We start from the raw sequence: 24,231 nt of genomic DNA, 5'->3' as shown, positions 1-24,231 counted from the left end.
TACTGGACAAACTGACCTCAGGAGTTTCTTCAAGGCAAGGTCTAAAGATAGCAACACAGTGCTTTTTTGTTTGTTTTTAAGTTTAATTATTTTAAGAGAGAGCGGGAGTAGGGCAGAGTTGGGGCAGGGGAGTGGGGGAGATAGAGAAAGAGAATCCCAAGCAGGCTCCACACTCAGAGCAGAGCCCTATATAGGACTTGATCTTAACCACCATGAGACTACCTGAGCTGAAATTAAGAGTTGGCTACTTAAACAACTGAGCCACCCAGGTGCCCCAATCCAGTGCTTTTCATATACTAGGAACCCAGTAAACATTTGTGGGAGGAATGTAGCATGTTTTTCCTACATAGTAGCTATTTAGAGATATTAACAAGCTATGCTGTATTTAAAGTAAACTTTATCCTGTGGGGGATGGGTAAAAGGGAAGAGGATGAAAAGGTACAAAATTCTAGTTATAAAATAAATAAGGCATGGATACAATGAACAGCATAGGGAAGCTATGTAACAACTGTGTATGGTGACAGATGGGAGCTAGATTAATCAATGTGATCACTTTATTATGTATATAAATGTTGAATCACTGGTTTACTCTTGAAACTAGTGATGCATGTCAACTACACTTCGATTAAAAAAATAAACTATATCTAATTTGGATTTTCACCTTTTGGATTTATCCACATTATGACTTCCTCCTAACTGATGCACAGAGGCCCTGTGTTAAAAGAAACAGACTTTATTTAAATCAACAAAGCTGTTAATAGAAACAAAAACAAGGGGGCTCCTGGCCGGTTCAAGTCTGGAGGGGCGTGCAACTCGTGATCTCGGGATCATGAGTTTGGGCCCCAGGTTGAGTGTAGAGATTACTTCAATTAAAAAAACAACAAAGAAGCATGTTTGACAAAAATCTCAGCCCTGCCTCAACTGCCTTACTACCCCACACATCCTGAGTTCCCAGTTAATACTATTCAGTCACATAATCCTCATTCTCATCCCTAAAGCCTCAATTTATATTCAACGGATTTGAAATTTAGAATCTAAATCGAGGTTGCACTAAGGATTAGCTTCTGCATGATTTAGAGAAGAGAGAACATTCTGGAGTGTAATTGGAACTGCTTAAAGAAAAATTCAAGCATTCTCAAGCACATATTTGTTACGTGCTCCCAAAGCAAAAATATTTACTCCAATCGCCATAAAACTTAATAATCTCTTAAGCATTTAAAAATCATATTTAACTGGCTTTCCCATAAAACTTAATAATGTACTAAGCATTTCAAAATCACTCTTAACTGGCTTTACTCCCAGCCTACATATTCCAACCTTAACACTCAAGACAAATTTACTATCTTACTGACGACATGAGGTCTTTCTAGAACCTCACTCTCCAATAGAGTAGTCATTGTTCACACATGGCTATGGAGCCCTGGAAATGTGGCTAATCCACATCAAGGCCTGGTCTAAGTGTAAAACACACACTGGATGTTAAAGACTTAGTACAAAAAGAATATATTTAGTTTTTGAGATGTTTATTTTTAAGTAATCTCTATACCCAATGTGGGCTAGAACTCTCAACCCCAAGATCAAGAGTCGCATACTCTAAGCCAGCCAGGTGCCACTGTTTTTATTTATTTATATTTTCAAGTTTATTTAAAAAATTTTTATACTAGAGAGAGAGTACAAGTAGGGGAGGAACAAAGATAGAGAGAGAGAAAGAGAATCCCAGGTATGGTCCACACTGTCAGCACAGAGCCTTATGTGGGGCTCAAACCCACTAACAGTGAGATCATGACCTGAACTAAAGTCCGACACTCAACAGACTGAACCACCCAGGCATCCCTAAATAAAATAAAGTTAATCTCCTTGTCTCTTTTTAGTTAAAAATTTATTTTTTAATGTAATCTCCACACCCAAAATAGGGCATGAACCCATGACCCTGAGATTAAGAGTTACATGCTCTACTTACTGAGCCAGCCAGGTGTCCCTTTTTACTTTTTAAAAATGATAGTAGAGTTGACACAATGTTACATTAGTGTCAGGCATACAACATAGTGAGTCTACAAATCTATACATTATGCTTTGTCACAAGTGTATCTACCATATCACCATACTAGGCTATTATAGTATCATTGACTATATTTCCTACATTGTGCCTTCTATTCCCATGACTTATCCTTCCATAACACTGGAAACCTGTACCTCCCACACTCCTTCATTCCTTTTGCCCATCCCTCCTCCATGGTAACTGTCAGTTTATTCTCTGAATTTATGGATCTGCTTCTGCTTCTTAGATTCTATGATAAGTGAAGTCATGTAGTAATTGTCTTTCTCTGCCTGACTCATTTCACTTTAACATAATACCCTCTAGGTCCATCCACGTTATTGCAAATGGCAAGATCTCATTCTAAAGCTGAGCAATATTCCATTGTGTGTCTTTTTTTTAAAAAAAAGTTTATTAATTATATTGAGAAAGAGAGAGCAGGAGAGGGGCAGAGAGAGAGAGAGAGAAATTTTCAGTTACATATGAGGCACACATTATATTTCTATTGGGCAGCATGGTTCTAAAGAAACATTTGGAATTTCTGATGGGATACGAAGTATGCATTAGAAAATAAAGGCCTTGAAGAACTTCTCCCACCATTCCCTGGTGCCTCCTTTTACGTGCTGGCCATGTACCAGGAGTCTTCAGCACAGGTGGAAACACTGTAACACAATCATCTCTGTACTCCTGTTAACATCAAAACCAGGCCGGACTCTAACTCTGTTTGCTTGTTAGTGTTCTGCTTCTGTTAGAAGCTACAGTGTGTGCCAGCCAAGAAGCAACATTTTAAAAAGTTGCTCATTTATTTGAGAGAGACGGAGACAGCACGAATGGGGAGAGGCAGAAAGAATCCCAAGCAGGCTCTGCACTGTCAGCACAGAGCCCAACGTGGGGCTTGAACCCATAAAACCGTAAGATCATGACCTGAGCTTAAATCGAGTCAGATGCTGAACCAACTGAGCCAGCCAGGCGCCCCAGGAACATTTTAAATTAAAGCAGTTACGACTCTTTTGGGGATAGTTTTCCATATGGAGCGACAAGGCCATACAGTATTAAGACAGGTTTACAGAAACCTTTGGACAAGGTGTCTGGATGAAAGTAAGGACAGGAAAGGAGAAAACAGGATCACAGGTGGTCTTGGAGAAAGCCAGAAAATGGAAGCAAGTTTCAGGGACACTCCTGGGCTGAGCTATGTCAAGTGGGAACTCTTCAGTCATCAACAGGTGCCCCGGATCTCACTGCAAGGTCATCCCAATCGCACATGCTGAGCATGTGCCCTTGATCATGAGGGTCACTGGTGTTACACCTGATCAATGTAGATTCTTGTGTGTCTGAGATGATGATTTGTTATCTAGGGTAGTGCCATCCAGCATAGCAGCCTCCGCCCCCCGCCCCCCAAATGGAGCAGCTGGACTGTGGCTAGTGTGACCAAAAAGCTGAATTTCACATTTTATTTAACTTAAAGTTAACCATATGTGGCTGGTGGCTGCCACACTGGCCACTGCAGGTCTGGAGTCTTGCTTCCCCAAATGCGGTGTGCAGACAAGCAGCACAGGACCCCCTGGAGGCTTGTTAGAAATGCAAAGTATTTCTGACTCGGCCTGGAGTTCCTAAAGTACGTTCCACGGTGGAACAAGATTGCCGGGTAATTCCCATGCACGTTAAAGTCTGAGTAGGGGGTCTTATTTGAAAACACTAGAGGGGCGCCTGGGTGGCTCAGTCAGTTAAGCATCCGACTCCGGCTCAGGTCATGATCTCACGGTTTGTGGGTTCGAGCCCCGCGTCGGGCTCTGTGCTGACAGCTCAGAGCCTGGAGCCGGTTTCAGATTCTGTGTCTCCCTCTCTCTCTGACCCTCCCCTGCTCACACTGTCTCTCTCTCTCTCTCTCAGAAATAAATAAAAAAAATTAAAAAAAGAAAACACTAGAGCCCATAAAGTTGTATAGAAAGTCAGCATACCTAGGGGCGCCTGGGTGGCTCAGTCAGTCAAACTTCCGCCTTCTGCTCTGGTCATGATCTCAAGTTAGTGAGTTCGAGCCCTGCATTGGGCTCTGTGCTGACAGCTTCAGATCCTCTGTCCCCTACCCCGTGGGCACAAGGCTCTCTCTCTCTCAAAAATAAACAAAATATTTTTTTAAAAAAGTTACTGGCGCAATGTGTGGCTTCAGTTGGTTAATTGTCTAACTCTTGATTTCAGCTCAGGTCATGATCTCAAAGTTCCTGAGTTTGAGCCCCGTGTTGGGCTCTGCACTCTCAGTGCAGATTCTTGGGGTTCTCTCTCTCCCTCTACCTCTGGCCTTCCCCTGCTTGCACTCGCTCTCAAAATAAATAAACATTAAAATAAAAAAAGTTATTTATGTGTTTTGTGTACGGGTAGGTGTGTGTGTGTACATGTGTTCCTTCCCCTGGAAACAACATCCATACTTTTTCCTCAGATTTTTCAAATTTCCAAACTGAGAAATTTTAGTCTATAGGAATATGACCCTATTAAGTAGGAAAGCAGATTTCACTGAACAAAGAAAACTGTTAAGTTATCCTTTGCTATGTACTCTTCAGTTTATGAAGGGCAAAACCTGGCCATTCCCAGCTCTGAGTTCTTCCATTGTGCTTTCATCACGTGTGGCAATACATGGGCACTGTTTTTATTTCAAAATACCATACACACACACACACACACATGCATATATATATATTCTATTTTGTACCACACACATAGATCCTTATTTTTTTAGTGCAAAATTGGCCACAAAAAGCATTCCAGTACAAAGACCAGATTGTGCTAATATGTACCACCTGGCGCCACCGGTAAAGGCTTAAGTACAGATGTGCTACTGCAGGTGCTCATTTTTTGGTTGGCCTCAACCAGGAAATATTTTTTTCAATTAGTGTAATGACTGTCTAGTTATCTACAACATGAAGGCATGAACAAAATCAGTTGATAGTATGATTATTTAGCTTACTTTTCCATTAGTAAATAGTGCTGGGTTCATATCATAATAAAAAAACAATGGTTTTTTGTTATTTTAGGCAAAAACTTAGAAAACAAGGTGTAGTTAAGGATGAGGCTGCTTTCAAGGCTTGTAAACTTGCCTCAGAGAAATGTCTCCCCTTTGTTAACAATAATAAAATATCCTGATATCTCTGTGAAGGTGATGATTGATTCCTGGAGTCAGATGGTGTGCCGGAGCCTCAAAATGGCTCTGAAAGGGGCACCTGGGAGGCTCAGTCCGTTGAGCATCCGACTTAAGCTCTGGTCATGATCTCACAGTTTATGAGTTCGAGCCCCACATTGGGCTTGCTGCTGTCAGTGCAGAGTCGCTTCAGATCCTCTGTCCCCTCTTCCCTATTTGCATGCTCTCAAAAATAAAACATTAAAAAAAATGGCTCTAAAACCGCCTGATTCACTATTTTCCGGATGGTATTTAAGAGGAAACATGCACAAACTGGTAGTTGGCAAACGCAGGGGGGAAATTAACTCATCCCATTGGGCCCTAAGTATTCCTAGATGAAGAGAACATTTCTGTCTGGACCCACTTTTTTGCCAGTACTGTAAATTTATAAATGCAGCACTACTGAATGCACTTGCATCAGGCAGAGTTAGGTCCCCTTAACGAGCACTTTCTCCCTAATCAGTCAGATGAAGGAAAGTAACTCGCCAGCACTGGAAAGAAAGTACAAACAGTCCAATATACATTTAACATATTTGGCTTTTGTAGGACAAAGGATTCTTTAGAAACTAGCCAGCTAAATGGGTTATTCACCATTGATATTTCTAACATTTTTTCACCTCTGTAGTGTGATGGATGCCATTACAACACAGGTTCTCAATCTTCCACTGCCAGATTCGGAACAAATGCCTCCCACCCTGCCATGGTGTGATGCTCCTGGTACAGAAGCTTTTCTCCACTCTTCTCTCCAGAAGGTGTGCTGGAAAGCAGGTGAGGGGTGTTGTTGTGAGAATAACCTTGAATCCAGTCTAACGTGGTCTAAGAGTTGGACAGTCTGACACTCAACTGTATGACTTTCATGACATCTCACACCTGATCATGACACACACCTCTGTGTAGACACCATCTCTGAGGATCCCTCATTCACTTATTTCCTTGCCCTCATTCTGGGCCAAGGTTCTTATGTGCACTCAGTGTTAGATAATTTATTTGATTTATTAACGTAACTGGTACAGAGGTGCCTGGGTGGCTCAGTCGGTTAAACATCTGACTTTGGCTCAGGTCGTGATCTCACGATTCGTGAGTTCAAGCCCTGTGTCGGGCTCTGTGCTGACAGTGTGGAGCCTGCTCAGGATCCTCTCTCTCTCTCTCTGTCCCTCCCCAGCTCGTACCCCCCTCTCTCAAAATAAATAAATAAACTAAAAAAACAAACAAAAACCACCCATAACTAGAAAGGAGTTTTAAAAATATTTATTATATTTTGTTCTAGAAATGGTAGAAAAGAAAAATTGGGGCAATTTTGTCAGACACCCATGGCCAGGCATACTCTGTCTTTCCCACCAGAGAAAGGTTTTACACAGTGCCAGAAAAGGAAATCCCTAAGCCGAAGGTGACACGGGGTGATGCTGATCGGAAGAGCCCTTTTGTAAAGGTTTCAAGTTTTCTTCTCTGCTGTCATTTAACCGTGGACAAATACCAGTCCAGTGGAAAGCATTCAGAACATAAAAGGCACCTAGAGTAAAAATCACACCTTGACTAATAAAAAGAGCGGCACATGTTTACACTGAGAAAAAAGGCCCTATTGCGCGACTGTCCAGCAAGGCAATGGTAATATAAATGCAAAGGCTACTCAACTAAAAGGTCTATCAACACTTACCTAGAGCTGGCATGGGAGTTACAGGATGACAGCCACTTTTGTGTCTATAAACCTGGAGCTGTTTTATCATCATTTACACAAGCATGAGTACTGCACTTACAGGCAGGGGTGGGAGTCCTCTATCCATAGTCAAGATTTGCTTGGTTGCATTTTCTCTTAAAATGCATTGTTGCATACTCCATTCATGGCTACATGAAAAATTAATGTCGTCCTTCAAGAACGTAGCAAAACCTAAAACTGCAACTTTAAAACCGAAAGTCCTTTTAAATTATCATAAAGCCAGTAAAGCTGACGTTTTACTAGGATTTAAGCACCTGAAATATATTCTGATCAATTTATGTTCTCTGAGCTAGAATTAGGATCCTCGGGATTTGTATGTGTGTACAAATCTTGCAAATGAAGCTAATAAAAACTTGAAAAAATACAAACAATCCTGAACTACAAAGATCTGAATTACACCCATGGGTCTGCACTAAGAGAAGACCGAGCAGGCAGCCAGCAAACACCCGTCTGCACGTTCTCGTCCAGGGAGGAAGGACTCAGCGGAGCCATGTGGTGTTCAGCTGGGTCTGCTTCTTGATGCTGGTATCCATTTTTAGCACTTCGCGAATGGCCATGGTGGCGTAGGTAGAAGGAGGGAGAGAAAAATCCATCTTCAGAGCTCTGTATTTGCCTTCTGCCAGGCAAGAAAGAAGACAGTGGTCAGAAATGGCAGGCGGCTGCGGGCAGACTGGGATGAGTCACATAATCGCTGCAGAAAGGAAAGAACTGGGTTCCTTTCCGCAGGTGCCACCTCCTGGGGGGCTTCAGAGAATAAAACGTGGAAGTGAGATGGGGAGAATGTGATCCAGCCGAATCCCGACGCTTATTCTACTTGGAACCTTCACAAAAAGGGCACAGGGTGACAACAGATGACGGAATGGCAGCCAGAAGTTGACAAGGACAATGCGGATTTCATGTTTTACACTCTGTTCCTGGATATCCCCTCACCTTTGTTCACTCAGGGCGGAGCAAATACTCAATCACCTGATACCACGACATTCTATAACATCCATTCATTTTTCAGTGAAATCTATTGTTTGAAGCACCTGATACCAAGCTACAACCACGAAACCAAGATGACAAAACACAAAATAGCCATCACTGAGCAGGTGGAAGCTGGCGGTGATTACAAGAGTTTTGCATTTAATTTATGTTTTCATCTGAGAAAACATTTCCAAATTGACACAGAGCTGATGGCTGAGTAAACTTACCAGAAGCAAACACGGGTGGTGGCTTCCCTTCTAGGTTGTCCACATCTGTGTTGAAGAGTGGAATTTTGGGATCATCATATGCAACGACTTCCCTTCAAAACACACAAATAAAGTGTGAATGTGAACTTCCACAAAAGGTACTAAAGCTGCTCATCACCATTTGTGTAGAAAGGAAAACACACAGGCCTATGGTAAGGAATTCTATGGGGAGTGTTCTTACTTCCCCCTAGATAATAATAGAACAGGGCCACAGGGCCAGATTTTACATGTAAGTATTGCTTTTATATAATCATACAGCAAGGTGACAAATGATACCAGCCTGGTTAAAAAAAAAACAACAAAACCATAAAATGTTTCCTCAGGATGGAATTTTTTTTTTCCTATGCAGGTGATAAGTAGTAAACTTCACTTGGTGAAGATGCGACTGAATTAGTAATGGCATTTCTATCTTCTCCAGGCTGGTCATCACCTCTAACAACACTGTGTTACTCACCAGGAACTGCTCTCTGGAGTGGGGAAGACCAAGTCCAACCTGGCCAACCGCATCCCACAACCCAGAGAAGAGGAGGGAAAAGAGAAAGGGAGAGAAAGAGAGAGAGAGAGAGAGAGAGAACACAGAGAATCTTCCGGCAATGGACAACTAATTCAGGATTTAGTTTTTTAAATTATCAAGCAGAATTGGGTTTTATAAAATTATCAAATAAATATACTGAAATATTTTAAATGAGTTAATAAATGTCTGTTTTTTTCCTCAGAAACATATTAAAACAAACAGATCAGTGTTTGGAGCTCATGGCTAACTCTGAAGAAAGATAGCTTGGTTAGGGATAGCTCTGTAAGGAAATCTTAGTTTTATTGAAGTAGGGAAAAAGTTTACTCTCTGCATAGTTCTTCCTTTTTAAATGTTTACTTATTGAGAGAGAGAGAGAGAGAGAGAGAGAGAGAGAGAATGAGTGGGGGATGGCCAGAGAGAGAGGGAGACATAGAATCCAAAGCAGGCTCCAGGCTCTGAGCTTTCAGCACAGAGCCTGATGCAAGGCTTGAACACAGAGAACGCGTGATATCATGACCTGAACCAAGGTCAAGACACTTAATTCACTGAGCCACCCAGGAGCCCCATTATGCATAGTTCTTTTGTAAAATTTTTTTTAATGTTTTATTTATTTCTGAGAGAAAGAGAGACAGCATGAGCAGGGGAGGGTCAGAGAGAGAGGGAGACACAGAATCTGAAACAGGCTCCAGGCTCTGAGCTGGCAGTCAGCACAGAGCCAGACGTGGGGCTCAAATCCACAAACCATGAGACCGTGACCTGAGCCGAAGTCAGACGCTTAACCGACTAAGCCACCCAGGCACCCCGCAAAGTTCTTTAATGATGTAGGCCTATAAAATGTAAACTTAACCACTTCCACTCATTTGTTTCCTGATGATTGGAAAAACGCAAGTAGAAGTAATAATGATAGTAAAAACAACAAGTAATGCTTCTATGCCAGGTTGTAAATACTGGACAATAAACCTGTAATGCAAAAGCTTTAAATTTCACATAATAATTCAGTTCTATTTCCTTCCAGACTATCACTCACCAACTGACATTCTGAGGACGAATAATGATCTTTCGGTAGGCCCCTGATAAGGAATAATCTCGAATTTTGTGTCTCATGTTGTCAATATCCAGATTGTCTGCTGTGAGCATTTCCCTGTAGGCTTCACTAACTGTAAAATACAAAAAGTTAGCTGGGATGCAGCATGTCAGCAAGCCACCTTCAGCCAGACTACAAACAGAGTTAACATGTAAATTCAGTTAGAGCATCCTAAGAAAATTAGTCCCTTTCATTTATAATTCAGCCTGTTCTCTAGAATCATAACTTAGGGATTTACTACGAGGACTAGATTTCTCCAGCCTAGATTTGACCAACTTGTAAGTTATCTCTCATAAGCAGCCACAGTATTTGGGGCATAGGGTTCCCAAGCTAACTATAAAAGGCCATTTCAAGAGAAGTTATTAGCCTTTAATTTATACATGCACAGGGTTGGAAGAGACCATGTACAGAGGCCTCAAACTCCTTCTGAAGAAGGCAGTTATAAATAAATGTATTAAAATAAGAGACCCGGGGAAACAATCTGGCTCACCCTCGCACCTGATGTAGAATCTTTTTTATAACACCCGAGAGAGGCAGTCACCCGGCCTTTGCTTGTAGGCTGCCATTTAGGGTAACTTCTTTGTAAGCCACGCAATTGTTAGAAAGTTCCTTATTCCAAGCTGAAATGTCTTTTTATAACTTCTGTTGACTGCTTTGGAACACAGCAGGTTAACTGCCCTTTTCCACATGTTCTCACAAGTGGTGGACCTTTAAGCCATATCTTCTCTAGGCCACAAACACGTTCTTTCAACTGTCCCTCCTCTGACATTGCTGTATTCTCCACAAAACCCTTCATCTGCCTCAGGGTAGCAGAATGATGTTCAGCAAGAACTCCATTTACTTTTTTATATAGACTACTATCAACCTGGACCTTCACAGAAGTAAGAATTTATATTTAACCCTATAAAAGGCCTTCTATAATTCTTTAAAAAAATTATTTTTCATATTACTAGTATTAACAGTTTTGGGTAACACAATTTGCAAACATGATAAGCAGATTTCTTTTTAATGTTTATTTATATTTGAGACAGAGAGCATGCGAGCAGGGGAGGGGCAGAGAGAGAGAAGGAGACACAGAATCTGAAGCAGGCTCCAGGCTCTGAGCTGTCAGCACAGAGTCCGACATGGGGCTTGAATCCATGAACTATGAGATCATGACCTAAGTTGAAGTCAGACAGTTAACCAACTAAGCCACCCAGGAGCCCTGATTCCTTTATTCAAGTTACTCATAATAAATATGGGGTAGACCAGGGTCAAGGAGAAACTCCTCCACAACATGTCTATAAGACAACAGGGATCCCTAAATTGAGCACAGCTGGATGCTACGTGTGCATATGTAACTGATCCACACACCCATCCAGTGGACGAGCCCCCATTTCAGCCACAAGGTTTTCATGAACAGGCTTTGTCAAAGGCTGTACTGAATTTATGGCTTAACTGGCATTGGCCCATGTTTTGGATCCTGAGAGGTACAGAAAGAAAAGATGTTTAGTTTTCTCTTTTGGAAAGAGAGCAAGAATGGCTCTGAGCATCTTAGTGTGTTCCTTCTGGCTAGTTCCTGGCATCAGTCTCCTTGGGCCTCACGGTACCATCAAGACAGACAGATCGTTCCCCTCCCCCTCCTCAACTCCTCTCCTATTCCCTCCTCCTTTCCCTCAGTGAAGTCAACCTCTTGGAAAAATTAGGAGCACAGCAATCTGATTATATGAAGCAATATGTGACTGGCAGATAACTAACTTTTATAAGTATTTGCAGTATCAAAGAAGGGTGTTAATTCCTTTTTTTTTTAATAGTTTATTTTTGAGACAGAGAGAGACAGATTATGAGTGGGGGAGGGGCACAAAGAAAGGGAGACACAGAATCTGAAGCAGGCTCCAGGCTCTGAGCTGTCAGCACAGAGCCCAACGCAGGGCTCTGAACCCATGGACTGTGAAATCATGACCTGAGCTGAAGTTGGACGCTTAACTGATGCTTAACTGAGCCACCCAGGCACCCCAGAACGGTGTTAATTCCTAATCAGTCTATACTTTGTGTGTGGTTTCAAGGAATATAACATTGATAAGCAAAATAATCACTGTGACCCCTTGAGAGAAAAAAAATTTTTTCTATGTTTTTACTCATTTGAGAGAGACAGAGACCATGTGAGTAGGAGAAGAGCAGAGAAAGGGAGAGAGAGAATTACAAGGAGGCTCCGAGATGTCAGTGCAGAGCCTGACACCAGGCTCCAACTCATGAAACCATATGATGATGACCTGAGTCAAAGTCAGACGCTTAGTCGACTGAGCCATCCAGGCACCCCTCCACCATTTTGTTTCTTAATTTAAGTTATCCAGGGGAGGGGCGCCTGGGTGGCTCAGTAGGCTAAGTGTCCAACTTTGGCTCAGGTCATGATCTCACGGTTTGTGGGTTCGAGCCCCACATCGGGCTCTGTGCTGACAGCTCTGAGCCTGGAGCTTGTTTCAGATTCTGTGTCTCCCTCTCTCTCTGCCCCTCCCCCACTTGTGCTCTGTCTCTCTCTGTCTCAAAAATAAAGTATAAAAAAATTAAAAAATAAAAAATAAAAATTTTTAAGTCTGATGGAAATTAAAGTTCAAAACACTGATTTTTTCCCCCTCTCTCAATTCTCAGCGGCTGGTGAGTGGCTTACAAATATTAGGCTTTATTTTACCTCCTTTCCCCTGACAGGGAACTTACTTTTATGCTTTGGGTAGATAACATCGAAACCAGGCAAAGGCATCACCACATCATGGATGGAGTAATTGTCAACATCTTCTTCATCAATATAGGTGGCTGTAGCTGCAAATGGACACATAGATAAACTGAGGAAAAACTGTGAAAACAGGTGATATTTTCATGAGCTTGATCTTCAAAAATTATATGCAAGTTGACCCAGGATGAGTGGCCTACAAAGTTTAAGGAAATTAAGTTAGAGATCTGTCTTTTCTGCTCTACCCAAGAAATAAAATCATGGATTTAGAACAAGTGGAAAGTCAAGGGAAAAAAAAAATCTCAAAACCTATTTATTTCTCAGCTGCACCCTCATGTTTTTAGAATGCTTTAAAAAATCATCTCCTTTCCACTTTTTAAACAACCCTACAAAATAGTATCTAGAAAGCTACTGCCATTGGATGCATTTTTATAGAAGAATAACTTTTAAAAGTTAATCTGCATTTAGAGGATGAAATGTGATGGCACACGGGACGGTAAAACACACTGGATGCAATCAACACTGGAGGAGGTTACAACCTATTAATTCAGGATAATCAAAATTTCTCAACAGCACCCTTAGTGGATTTACTGGGGACACATGCAGATGAACAGGCTATGCCTTCAGACAGCACAAGGATGGTCGGGTGGGCCAGAAGAACAGGGACTCTGGAAACAGGCCGACTCTGATTCTGAATCCCTGCCTTTTCTTTTTTTAGCCAGCTGTGGAATCGTGTGCCCCTCGTCTGAACAGAGGGAACACTTCACACAACACTTTGGGTTTGCTTTAAACCAGAAGAGGCAGGCAAAGGGCTTCGCACCAGGCCCGGCACTTGGTGGGGGTGTGGCCATCAGCGGCGACCCGTGTGTTTTAGGGACACTGCCGCCATAGAGTAAGCGCTCAGCGCCTGTTACGTCATGGCCCGTGGGTGAGGTGGGCTCAGGTTGGGTGCTGACTTACAGAAGCTCTTTAAAACTGGAGAACAGCTGAGGGGCCGAGGCGCATCCGGAAGTGTAGAGGAGTATCTGCCAGGACCCAGATTAAAGTGTGGAAAAAGACTCAAGGCAACATTTCATTCAAATCTTATTCTAGCCGAGGAAACAGAGGCAGAGACCCAGAAGAGGGTCAGATGCTTACTCAAATCGTTTGCATATTTTGATTAAAGATTCAGATCCAAACTGTTCAATCTGGGCTTACGATGCCTTTCCATTTAACCTTACTAGACAAGCCCCCCTCTCCCTGCCCCGAAGCAGTGGCCAGGCTGGATTTTAAGCACTAGTGTCAAATGACTGAAGCCTAACTTGGTGGAGTCATGAGGGTATCTCCTTTTTTACCTCCTTTGAGAACGAGGTCCCCCGGGACGGGCCTCAGTCCGTAGTCTTCGATCCTCTTGCTTACCATGTTATTCCACACATAGCTTTGATAGCTATGAATATACATTAAGCGATTATTTCTTGGTATCTGGAGGGAAGGAAATGGGCAAGGAAAAAAAATACATATTCTGAGTATTAAAAGTACCGTACTTACCCAGACCTCTCACTTGCTCAGTGGTGACCCCAGGACAAGAAGCTCATAGCTTGAAGCTCTGGTCTCTAAAAGCTTATAGAAACAGTGACTGATGCACGGCAACCAATCTTAGAGACAGAAGCCCCTCTGACTGCGGGCGGACCTCATTGGCTTCCAATGCTGCAGCTCCCGCTCATTCAGGCAAATAAAGCAGGTCCTGTGGAGCTCACATCCTAAGCCAAAGACACGGACAGCCCTAAACTCTAGAGATTCGCACATCAGTTATACAGCACACAGTGCTTTCTGCCTGCTAATGGCCATGGAGGGAGAAAATCTGAATGACTGAACAGACAACTGATTTCATGCAGCAAAAATTCTTTCTTGTTTACCAGGGGAAGAGTAAGTGAGACGTTAAGAGCTAAACTTTAGTCCACGCAGGATCACAGCCATCTGAATACTGGCAGAGGCCCCACCTGCCAAGATGGTACACACCCCTGAGCAACCACGAGGAAACCAAACTAAAATGTAATCACTAGGATGCTTCCAGTGCAACCTCCTCATTGAGGCAGGTTACCGTCATGATGTTGGGGAATGATCAAGCGAATTCTAAGATGCATTCTGAATTTCTCAAGTACTAAGATATTGGATTTAAATTAACATTTCCTTGTAGACAGTATTTACCACTTTCATGCTTGTCTCAGCCCTCCATGTGCGTAACTGTGGCGGACACCACCCGTACCCACTACCCTCCCCCGTCACCATTCAGGGTACAAACAAGGATCGCTCAGGTAACACACGACTCCGAGATCACCAAAGGATCCTTATTTACCTTCCACTCTTTTGAACTTTGGTACAATATTTAAAGGTAAAATTTTAAACGCATTAAACCACCTCAAGTCATTTGCCTGACTTCACAAATAGCACTCACTATGCCAAATGCAGAGACTATATTCTTCATTCCATATTTTGAAAGTCCTCGCAGCAGCTGCCCTTCCACACACCTTTTGACAGGGAGTTTTCTGAGGGCAGCAGCTGGGTCTTTGGTCTTCGCCCACTCTTCCCTGCACTTAACCAAGTAGCCCTTTTCAGCTGGAGAGAAAGAAAGTTGTATTAAAACAATTTATTGAATAGACGGATTTCTGTAACTTAACATGCTTCCTAGAGAACACAAAAGTAGAGAACGCTCTTTGTCATACAGGTACTCTGAACAGCTTCTGCTCACCTTAGAATACCCGTCAGAAGACGAAAAGGTGGCATGGGCAGAGTGTACAGAATGAAACAATCTACATCCCCCCATCCCAGGATTTAAGGTCCATTACTGTCCCCTTATCACAGCTGATTCACCAGAAGACAAAACCTAGGGAGTCCTTTCTTCTTTCTCTTTTTCTACTGTGTTGGCAAATTTAATAGGCCACCCTCCTTAAAGGAGACAACTTTCTCTCTTTAATTTGTAAATGAGTAATCACCCAAAGGGCCTAATTGTTTTGATAATTTGTATAATAGTATTTAAATCAGACGGTATGAATTTAGATGCGCTTTCTGGAGACTATCTAGCAAACTCTTCAAACTAAAAATCTTCAACACGTTTTTGCCCAGTTTTTACATTCTATTATACTACGCTTTAGCAAATTAACCACAAATTAACCATGGATTCTTTTATGTTCAGAGACTTAATAGTGCATTGGGCAAAGGAAATATATTTGTTTGTGAATTAATTAATTAGACGAGCTAAATGGCTGAAAATAGGACATAAATTATAAATATCAAATATATACATATAATTTGTGAAAAAATAAACTATCCTTTTTATTTTCCTATAAAAACAATTTTTTAAATTTCTGACATACCTACCCAATATGTACATGTATTCTTCTATTCAAAGCAAGTCCACGAATATCTAACAAGACATTCTATTTTTTTTTTCATTAACATGAATTTTATTCTCACCTCCAGAACGGGGTTTCAATATTAAATCCATGACTTCATTCCAGGAATTCTGTAATATAGCTCTAAAATTAAATAGCATTTATTTTACTTAATTTTGCATAAGATGAATTTTATATGCTGAAATCTGAGGAGTAACAAATCATGTTAGTTCTATAAATTTTATTAAACTTAAAAGTAAGGTGAAAAACTAATGATATATGTTTCAAATGTAAACGAGAAAGGAACTTAAAAGAGAAGAAAATTAAGAATGTTTACTCTTTAACATTTAACAACACATCAATTTTTATTTTTACTTATTTATTTAAAAGTTTATTTAGAGGGAGAGAGAGCAGCAGAGGAGGAATGCAGAGAAGGTGGGGAGAGAGAGAATCCTAAGCAGGCTCCATATTGTCATCACAGACCCTGATGTGGGGCTCCATCCCATGAACCACGAGATGATGACTTGAGCTGAAACTAAGAGTTGGTCACTTTACTAGTTGAGCCACCCAGGTGCCCCTTATGTCACAGTTTTTTAATAGTATAAATACTACCAAGTCATTAAGCTGTTAAACATGGTATGTGTACAGATTTGTATTAAAAAAACTCTCAATAAATTTTTCCCCTGTGTTAAATACCTTCTTGCCTAGACAAACAGAACAAGTAACACTTTACCTCTCACTGTTTTTCTGGCCCAAATGGAAATATCTTTATTTTTGCTGATTATAAGTTATACATCCTTCTTAAAAATTAAGCAGTATATAAGAAAGGTTACCTGAAATCTAATTTAACACTTTACTGAGCTGTCAGCACAGAGCCCGATAAGGGGCTCGAACTCAGACCATGAGATCATGATTGGAGCCGAAGTCAGAGGCTTAACTGACTGAGCCACCCAGGTGCCCCTAAATTAACACCTTAGAGTATATTTTTCATGACTTTTTTTTCTTTTAAGATTTTTAAGTAATCTCTATACCCAACTGAGGACTAAACTCACAACCCTGAGATTTAAGAATTACACACTACATGGACTGAGGCAGCCAGACGCGCCCCCATGACTTTTTTTGATACATCTATAGGTGTACCCAATTCTTCCTTTAACTTTTATATTATCTTTTGCTATACAAAAATTCTATTTTGTGTATCATATCTGGAATTTTTTTCTGTTACAATTTTTGGTCTTGGAGTCATGCTGAGAGAGGCCTTCCTGACCTATAATTAATACTGTCTAGTAATTATTGTTTTAGTTAACTAGTGTTTTTATTTTTCATATTTAAGTTAACCTGTATGGGATACTTTTGTATATTAAACTGTATAAAATGCTGTTTGGTATCCAATGATGTGATCATATGGATTGTTTATCAGCTAATGTGAATAATTACGCAACAGATTTCCTACTGCTGGCCACCCTTGCAGTCCTGGAATAAGCCCTGCTCTATCAGTCTTTCAGTATTCTCCCTGGTGACACATTATGTAGCTGACTAGGCTACCTGCATCACCTCCAAAGAGAGTAGAGTTCTAACTCAGGACTAGGCATTGGTCTGCCAGGTATCAGAGACATCTTTATTCAAAAGCCTTTGGTATCTGGCCGGCCACATGATTTTGTAAATAGTTTTACTGTAAAACAGCTGTGCTCAACCATGTACACACTGTGTGTGACTGCGTTCACACTGTTGTAACAGTAGAGGTGAGATGCTCTATGAACACTCCACAACTCACAAAGCCTAAAACATTTACTATGTGGCCCTTCACAGAGCAAGTCTGCCAACAGGTGGTACAATATATTGCAAAGTTTAAGATGCTACCCTACACATGCAAGTTCAGTATATACTGCCATATTAAATATTCGCAGATCTGGTTCCAACAGGCCATTCTATCTGGCCCACTACACATGAAGACGTTTTCTACTTTTCTTATGTTCTCTCTCCTTACCTTCCTTTTTAAACAACCGTAAAAAATACATACAACATAGAACTCATCATTTTAGCCACTTTTTTTTTCTTTTTTAATTTTTTTTAATTTATTTCTAGGAGAGAAAGAGAGACAGCGTGAGCAGGGGAGGGCCAGAGAGAGAGGGAGTCACAGACTGAAACAGGCTCCAGGCTCCGAGCTGGCAGNAGAGGGAGTCACAGACTGAAACAGGCTCCAGGCTCCGAGCTGGCAGCCAGCACAGAGCCCGACGCGGGGCTCGAACCCACGAACCGCGAGATCATGACCCAAGCGAAAGTCGGACGCTCAACCGACTAAGCCACCCAGGCGCCCCTCATTTTAGCCACTTTAAACATACAGTTCTACGGCACTAAGTACATTCATACTGTTGTGAACAGGACTACCCCTCTGCAGAACTTCTACATCCTCCTCAATGGAAACTCTGTTCACATTAAACATTAGCTCCCATCTCCCCTCTTCCCAGCTCCTGGCAACCAGCACTCTACCCTGTGTATACATCTAACCATCCTAGGTCCTCATGTAAGAGGAATTAGGGTATTTGTCCTTTTGTGACTGGCTTATTCCACTCAGCATAAAGGTCTTCAAGTATAGTATGTGTCACAATTTCCTTCCTGTCAAAGATGAATGACAGTCCACTGTATCTGTGTATCATGCTTGGTTTATCCATTCACTCGTTAATGGAAACTTGGCTGCTTCCTTCTTCTGGCTATTGTGAATAATGCTCAAAAAGCACAAGTGTATAAATACCTGTTGTGTGTTTGTTTTCACTTCTTTTGTGTATATACTCAAAAATGTAATTTATGGGCCATACGGTAATTCTACATTTAAATTTTTGAAGAGACACTGTATCATTTTCCATAGAGACTGTACCATTTATATTCCCACCAGCAGTGCATAAGGGTTCCCATTTCTCCACATCTTCAACATTTGTTTTGTTTCATCGTTTTTTGTTTTTTACCTAATGGCATTTCTAATGGGAATAAGGTAGTATCTCATTGTGATTTTGATTTGCATTCCCCTAATGATTAGTAATGCTGAGCATCTTTTCATTATTGGCTTATTAGTCATTAATATATCTTCTTGGAAGAGGGGCACCTGGGTGACACAGTACATTAGGTGTCTGACTTCAGCTCAGGTCCCAAGATCTGTGAGTTCAAGCCTCCCATCAGGCTCTCTGCTTACAGCTCAGAGCCTGAAGCCTCCTTTGGATTCTTTCTCTCTCTCTCTCTCTCTCTGCCTTTCTCCTGTTCACATTGTCTCTTTCTCTCTCAAAAATAAACATCAAAAAAGTTTTTTAAAATGTATCTTCTTGGAAGAAAGGTCAATTCAAGTTCTTTCGAGTTTAATATCAGGTTGTTTTGTTGTTATTGAGTTGTAGGAACTCTATGTATTTTGGATATTAACCCCTCATCAGATACAGAATTTGCAAATATTTTCTCCCATTCTGTGGGTTGCTTTTTCATTGTCTTGATAGTGTCCTTTGGACACAAAACCTTTTTATTTTCTTAAATTTAAATTTATTTTAAATTTTATTTAACATACTGTGCAATATTGGTTTTTGGAGAATTCGGTGATTCATCACTTCCATATAACACCCAGTACTCATCATGAGTGCCCTCCTTAGTACTCATCACCCACCTATCTCATCTCCCACCAAACTCCCTCGATCAACCCTGTTTGTTTTCTATCTTGTGGTTTATTTCCCTCTCTTCTCTTCCCCCTCCTCCCACATATTCAACTGTTTTGTTTCTTAAATTCCACATATGCCTGAAACCATACAGTATTCGTCTTACTGACTTATTTCGCTTAGCATAATACATTCTAGCTCCAGACACATCATTGCAAATGGTGAGATTTCATTCTTTTTGAAAGTTGAATAATATTCCATTGTGTATATATCTATATATACCACATCACCTTTATCCATTCATCAGTCAGTGGATGTTTGGGCTCTCTGCATAGTTTGGCTATTGTTGATAATGCTGCTATAAACACTGGGGCTCAGGTACCTCTATGAATCTTATTTTTGTATTCACTGGGTACACGCCTAACAATGCAATTACTGGATTATAGGGTAGTTCTATTTTTAGTTTCCTGAGGAACCTCCATACTGTTCTCCAGAGTGGCTGCACCAGTTTTCCTTGCCATCTACAATGAAGAAGGGCTTCCGTTTCTTTGCACCCTTGCCAACATCTGTTGTTTCTTGTGTTGTTAATTTCAGCCATTCCAACAGGTATGAGGTGGTATCTCATCATGTTTTTGATTTGTACTTCTATTTGTATTTTGATGATGAGTGATGTTGAGCATCTTTTCAAGTGTCTGTTAGCCATCTGGATACTGTACACAAATATCTTAAATTTTATGGAGTCCAACCCTATTTTTTCTTTTGGTGTTCTAGCCAAGAAATCGGCAATCAAATATCATGAGGTTTTCCCATTTTCTTCTAATTTTACAGTTGCAGCTCTTATGCTTAAGTCTTTGATCTATATTAATTCTCGTAAATGGTATAAGATAAGGGGTCCAACTTCATTTTTTAATGTGTATATCCAATTTCCCTAACATAACTTCTTGAAAAGACAGTCCTTTACCATTTACCACAAGAATGGTTTTGTCACCCTTGTTATTTGACCATATTTGCAAGGATTTATTCCACCTTTTTAAAAAAAAGTTTTACTGAGGCATAATTCATATATGCATATAATTCATCCATTTAAGTGCACAATATAATGGCTTTTGGTATATTCACAGAATTGTGCAACATCACACAGTCAATTTTGGAACATTTTTATCACCCAAAGGAATCCTGCACCCAACAGCAGTCACTGTCTAATACTCCTCCCCCACATCTAGGCACCACCAATCAACTTCCTATCTCCATGGATTTGCCTATTCTTGATAATTCATATAAATTAATCGTACAATATTTTGTCTTTTCCAATGAGCTTCTTTGACTTAGCATGTTTTCAAGGTTCATCCATTCATGTTGTTGCATGTATCAGTATTTCATTCTCTTTTATTGTTTACTTGTTTTAAAGGGGAAAAGGTAGAGGGAGAGAGACAGAATCTTAAGCAGGCTTCATGCCCAGCCTAGAGCCTGACTCAGGGCTCCATCTCACGAATCATGAGATCATGACCTGAACCAAATCAAGAGTCAGAGGCTTGGGGCACCTGGGTGGCTCAGTCGGTTGAACTTCTGACTCTTGGTTTCAGCTCAGGTCATGGTCTCATGGTTGGTGGATTTGAGTCCCACGTGCTACTCACAGTGACAGCATGGAGCCTGCTTGGGATTCTCTCTTCCTCTGCAAATAAAACAAACAAACCAACAAAAAGTTGGGAGGTTTAACCGACTGAGCCACCCAGGCACTCTCTTTTACTTGTATCGTTGAATATTATTCCATTGTAAGGAGACATCACATTTTGTTTATCTATTTATCAGTGGATGGGCATCTGGGTTGTTTCCCTTTTCTTGGCTGCTATACACATTGGCATAAACTTTTGTATGAATGTGTGCTTTCAATTCTTGAGTATATACCTAGGAGTGCAACAACTGAAACCTATGGTAACTCTGTATTTGATGTTGAAGACCAGCCAGGCTGTTATCCAAAAACAGCTGTAACATTTTACATTTCTACCAGTAGTGCATGCAGGTTCCAATTCTTCACATCCTCACCAACACTTGTTATTGTCAGCCTTTTTGACTTTAGCCCTCATAGTGGATGTGAAATGATGGCTCACTGGGGTTTTAAATCACTTTTCCCTAATGATTAGTGATTCCCTAATGATGTTGAACATCTTTTTGTGTGCTTACTGGCCATTAATTTATGTTCGTTGGAGACATGTCTACTCAGGTCACTTGTCCATTTTTATTTTAGTTATCTTTTTGGAGAGAGAGAGTGTGTATGCGTATTTGAGTCAGGGACGGGCAAAAGCAGAGAGAGAGAGACAGAGAATTGTAAGCAAGCTCCATGTGGTCTTGTCCCAGGCCCTGATATCATGACCTGAGCTGAAATCAAGAGTCGGACACATTCAAAAGACTGAGCTACCCAGGTGCCTCTCACTTGCCCATTTTTAGACTGTCATTTGTCCTTTTGTCTTTGATTTGTAAGAGTTCTTCAAAAATTTTGGATGTAAGTCATCCTTTCATCTTTGAACTCTAAACTAAGGGTTTTTTGGTTTCTATTTTCCTATGATGGTAACAGTGGGCTGCTTTGGAGCTAGAAATATTCTTATGTTGTGAAAACTGTTGGTTTGGGGCTTTGAATGCACCATATACTCACACTGTATACGTAAGGCATGCAATGCAATTTTTGTTCCTTATTTTTGATAAATCTGATCTCATTTTCATAATCTCTTTACATTATCTTTGGAGCACAAAATTTGCAGGGTCTCATGGCTGTTCTGCCAAATTCATTATAAAAGTTCTTTCGAGGGGCGCCTGGGTGGCTTAGTCGGTTAAGCGTTCGACTTTCGCTTAGGTCATGATCTCGCTGTTCGTGGGTTCGAGCCCCGCGTCAGGCTCTGTACTGACTGCCAGTTCAGAGCCTGGAGCTTGTTTCAGAGTCTGTGACTCCCTCTCTCTCTGACCCTCCCCTGCTCACGTTGTCTCTCTCTCTCTCTCCTAGAAATAAATAAAATATTAAAAAAAAAAGTTCATTCGAAAGTTGATACAGTTTTCTCTTAAATATTCTGTCCCATAATATAATTAACATTTGCACTATCTTCACCAATATCCTCTGGCCATTTGGCAAGATTAAAAATATTATCATTTATTATCTAATAATAATGATTACCAGTTACTTTAGTTTTCTTCTTGGCAAAAATTTTTTCTCTGGTTAGTATGCTTTCGTTTTAAAATATTACTTTCCAGGGATGCCTGGGTGGCTCAGTTGGTTGAGCATTCGGTTTGACTCTCAATTTTGGCCCAGGTCATCATCCCAGGGTCATGGGATCAAGCCCTGCAATCAGGCTCCATGGTGAGTCTGCTCAAGATTCTCTCTCTTCCCCCCTCTCCCCTGCTCTCCCAAATAAAATATTATTTCTGCTTATTGAGCATTTACTGTATTCGAGACATAGAAATAGATACTGCATAGATACAATGTCTTTTCTTTTTACCACCCTGTGGGGTTAGTATTATAATCTCCACTTTACAGATGAGTAGTCTAAGGCTCAGAACCCAAGTCTGATTTTACTGCCTGAGCTTTTAACCTTTACAACACTGCCTGAAGAGGTAGAGGAAATACTACGTAACAGATTGTTACCATGTTGTGTTTTTAAAAACACACGAACAAATGCAACTTCCTGTAGTCAGCTGCTACAACTGTGCACTGGAAGTCAGGAAAAGCCCTCATTACCTAGGACTACAGGGGAAAACTGGTGAGCGGCAGCAGACCTCAACCCTAAACTCCACCTTCACTAGAACACGGGCTTGAAACACAAGGAAGAACACCAACTATGTAATCTCTCAGATCACTTCCAGCTCATAACTTCTACAATTCTAACTCCCATGAGAATGATTACTTTATGTAACACAGTCCACTGGACAGCAGGACAGCATATGCAGGTTTAGGTTTCTGAGCCCAAGTATTTAGTTATTTATTTTTAAAGTTTATTTACTTACTTAATTTACTTAAGTAATCTCTACACCCAGCGTGGGGCTTGAACAATGCTGAGATCAAGAGTCTAAGTATTTATTGATGGAATTCCCATCCTAGCTTACCCTAGGGGGATTCCCTATTTATTGCCTAAAAGAGAATCATATTTCTCTTTTAAACTTTTAAATGTTTATTTTTGAGAGAGAATACAACCAGGGGAGGTGCAAGAGGAAGGAGACAGAGGGTCTGAAATGGGCTCTGTGTTGACAGCAGTGAGCCTGATGTGGGGATCAAATTCACGGACAGTGAGATCATGACCTGTGCTGAAGTCAGACACTTAACTGATTTAGCCCTCCAGGCACCCCAAGACAATGATTTCTTAAAATTAATTTCACCACGCTATTTACATCCTATGCCACTGTCTTTAAAGGTGGGGAGAGCAGAGACGCAAGTCTAATAAACTGGGAAGTGCTTGTTAACCAAGATCACAAATTACATCATCTCTGTCAGGCTACTCTGGGCTGGAGTCACCCAACTGCTTATCGTACTGAGCCAAGATCTACCTATAATAAAGAAACTAAAGGGGCGCCTGGGTGGCTCAGTCGGTTGAGTGGCCGACTTCGGCTCAGGTCATGATCTCATGGTTCGTGGGTTCAAGCCCTACGTCGGGCTCTGTGCTGACAGCTCAGAGCCTGGAGCCTGCTTCAGAGTCTGTGTCTCCCTCTCTCTCTGCCCCTCTTCTGCTCACACTCTGTCTCTCTGTCTCTCAAAAATAAATAAATTTTTTAAAAAATTTAAAAAAAAAAAAA

General features: G+C 41.0%; 1 protein-coding gene across 1 annotated transcript in view; it reads right to left on the bottom strand.

The window, feature by feature from the left end:
• Positions 1-6,437: 6,437 nt before the first annotated feature.
• PUS7 (pseudouridine synthase 7) overlaps positions 6,438-24,231 on the bottom strand; it is a 56,013-nt gene continuing 38,219 nt past the window's right edge. Inside the window, exons 10-16 of the mRNA XM_039249780.1 lie at positions 15,909-15,970; positions 14,890-15,050; positions 13,790-13,916; positions 12,443-12,544; positions 9,692-9,821; positions 8,112-8,203; positions 6,438-7,534 (exon numbers count right to left, since the gene is read on the bottom strand). Coding sequence (XP_039105711.1) covers positions 7,398-7,534; positions 8,112-8,203; positions 9,692-9,821; positions 12,443-12,544; positions 13,790-13,916; positions 14,890-15,050; positions 15,909-15,970 — 811 coding nt within the window. The 3' untranslated portion in view covers positions 6,438-7,397. The remainder of the gene's footprint in view (positions 7,535-8,111; positions 8,204-9,691; positions 9,822-12,442; positions 12,545-13,789; positions 13,917-14,889; positions 15,051-15,908; positions 15,971-24,231) is intronic.

Source organism: Hyaena hyaena, unplaced genomic scaffold (genome assembly GCF_003009895.1).
Source record: "Hyaena hyaena isolate Hyena2069 unplaced genomic scaffold, ASM300989v1 scaffold_347, whole genome shotgun sequence".
Classification (NCBI taxonomy): domain Eukaryota; kingdom Metazoa; phylum Chordata; class Mammalia; order Carnivora; family Hyaenidae; genus Hyaena; species Hyaena hyaena.
The sequence above is the reverse complement of the archived record's forward strand: the minus strand, read 5'-3'. Positions and strand labels throughout refer to the sequence as shown.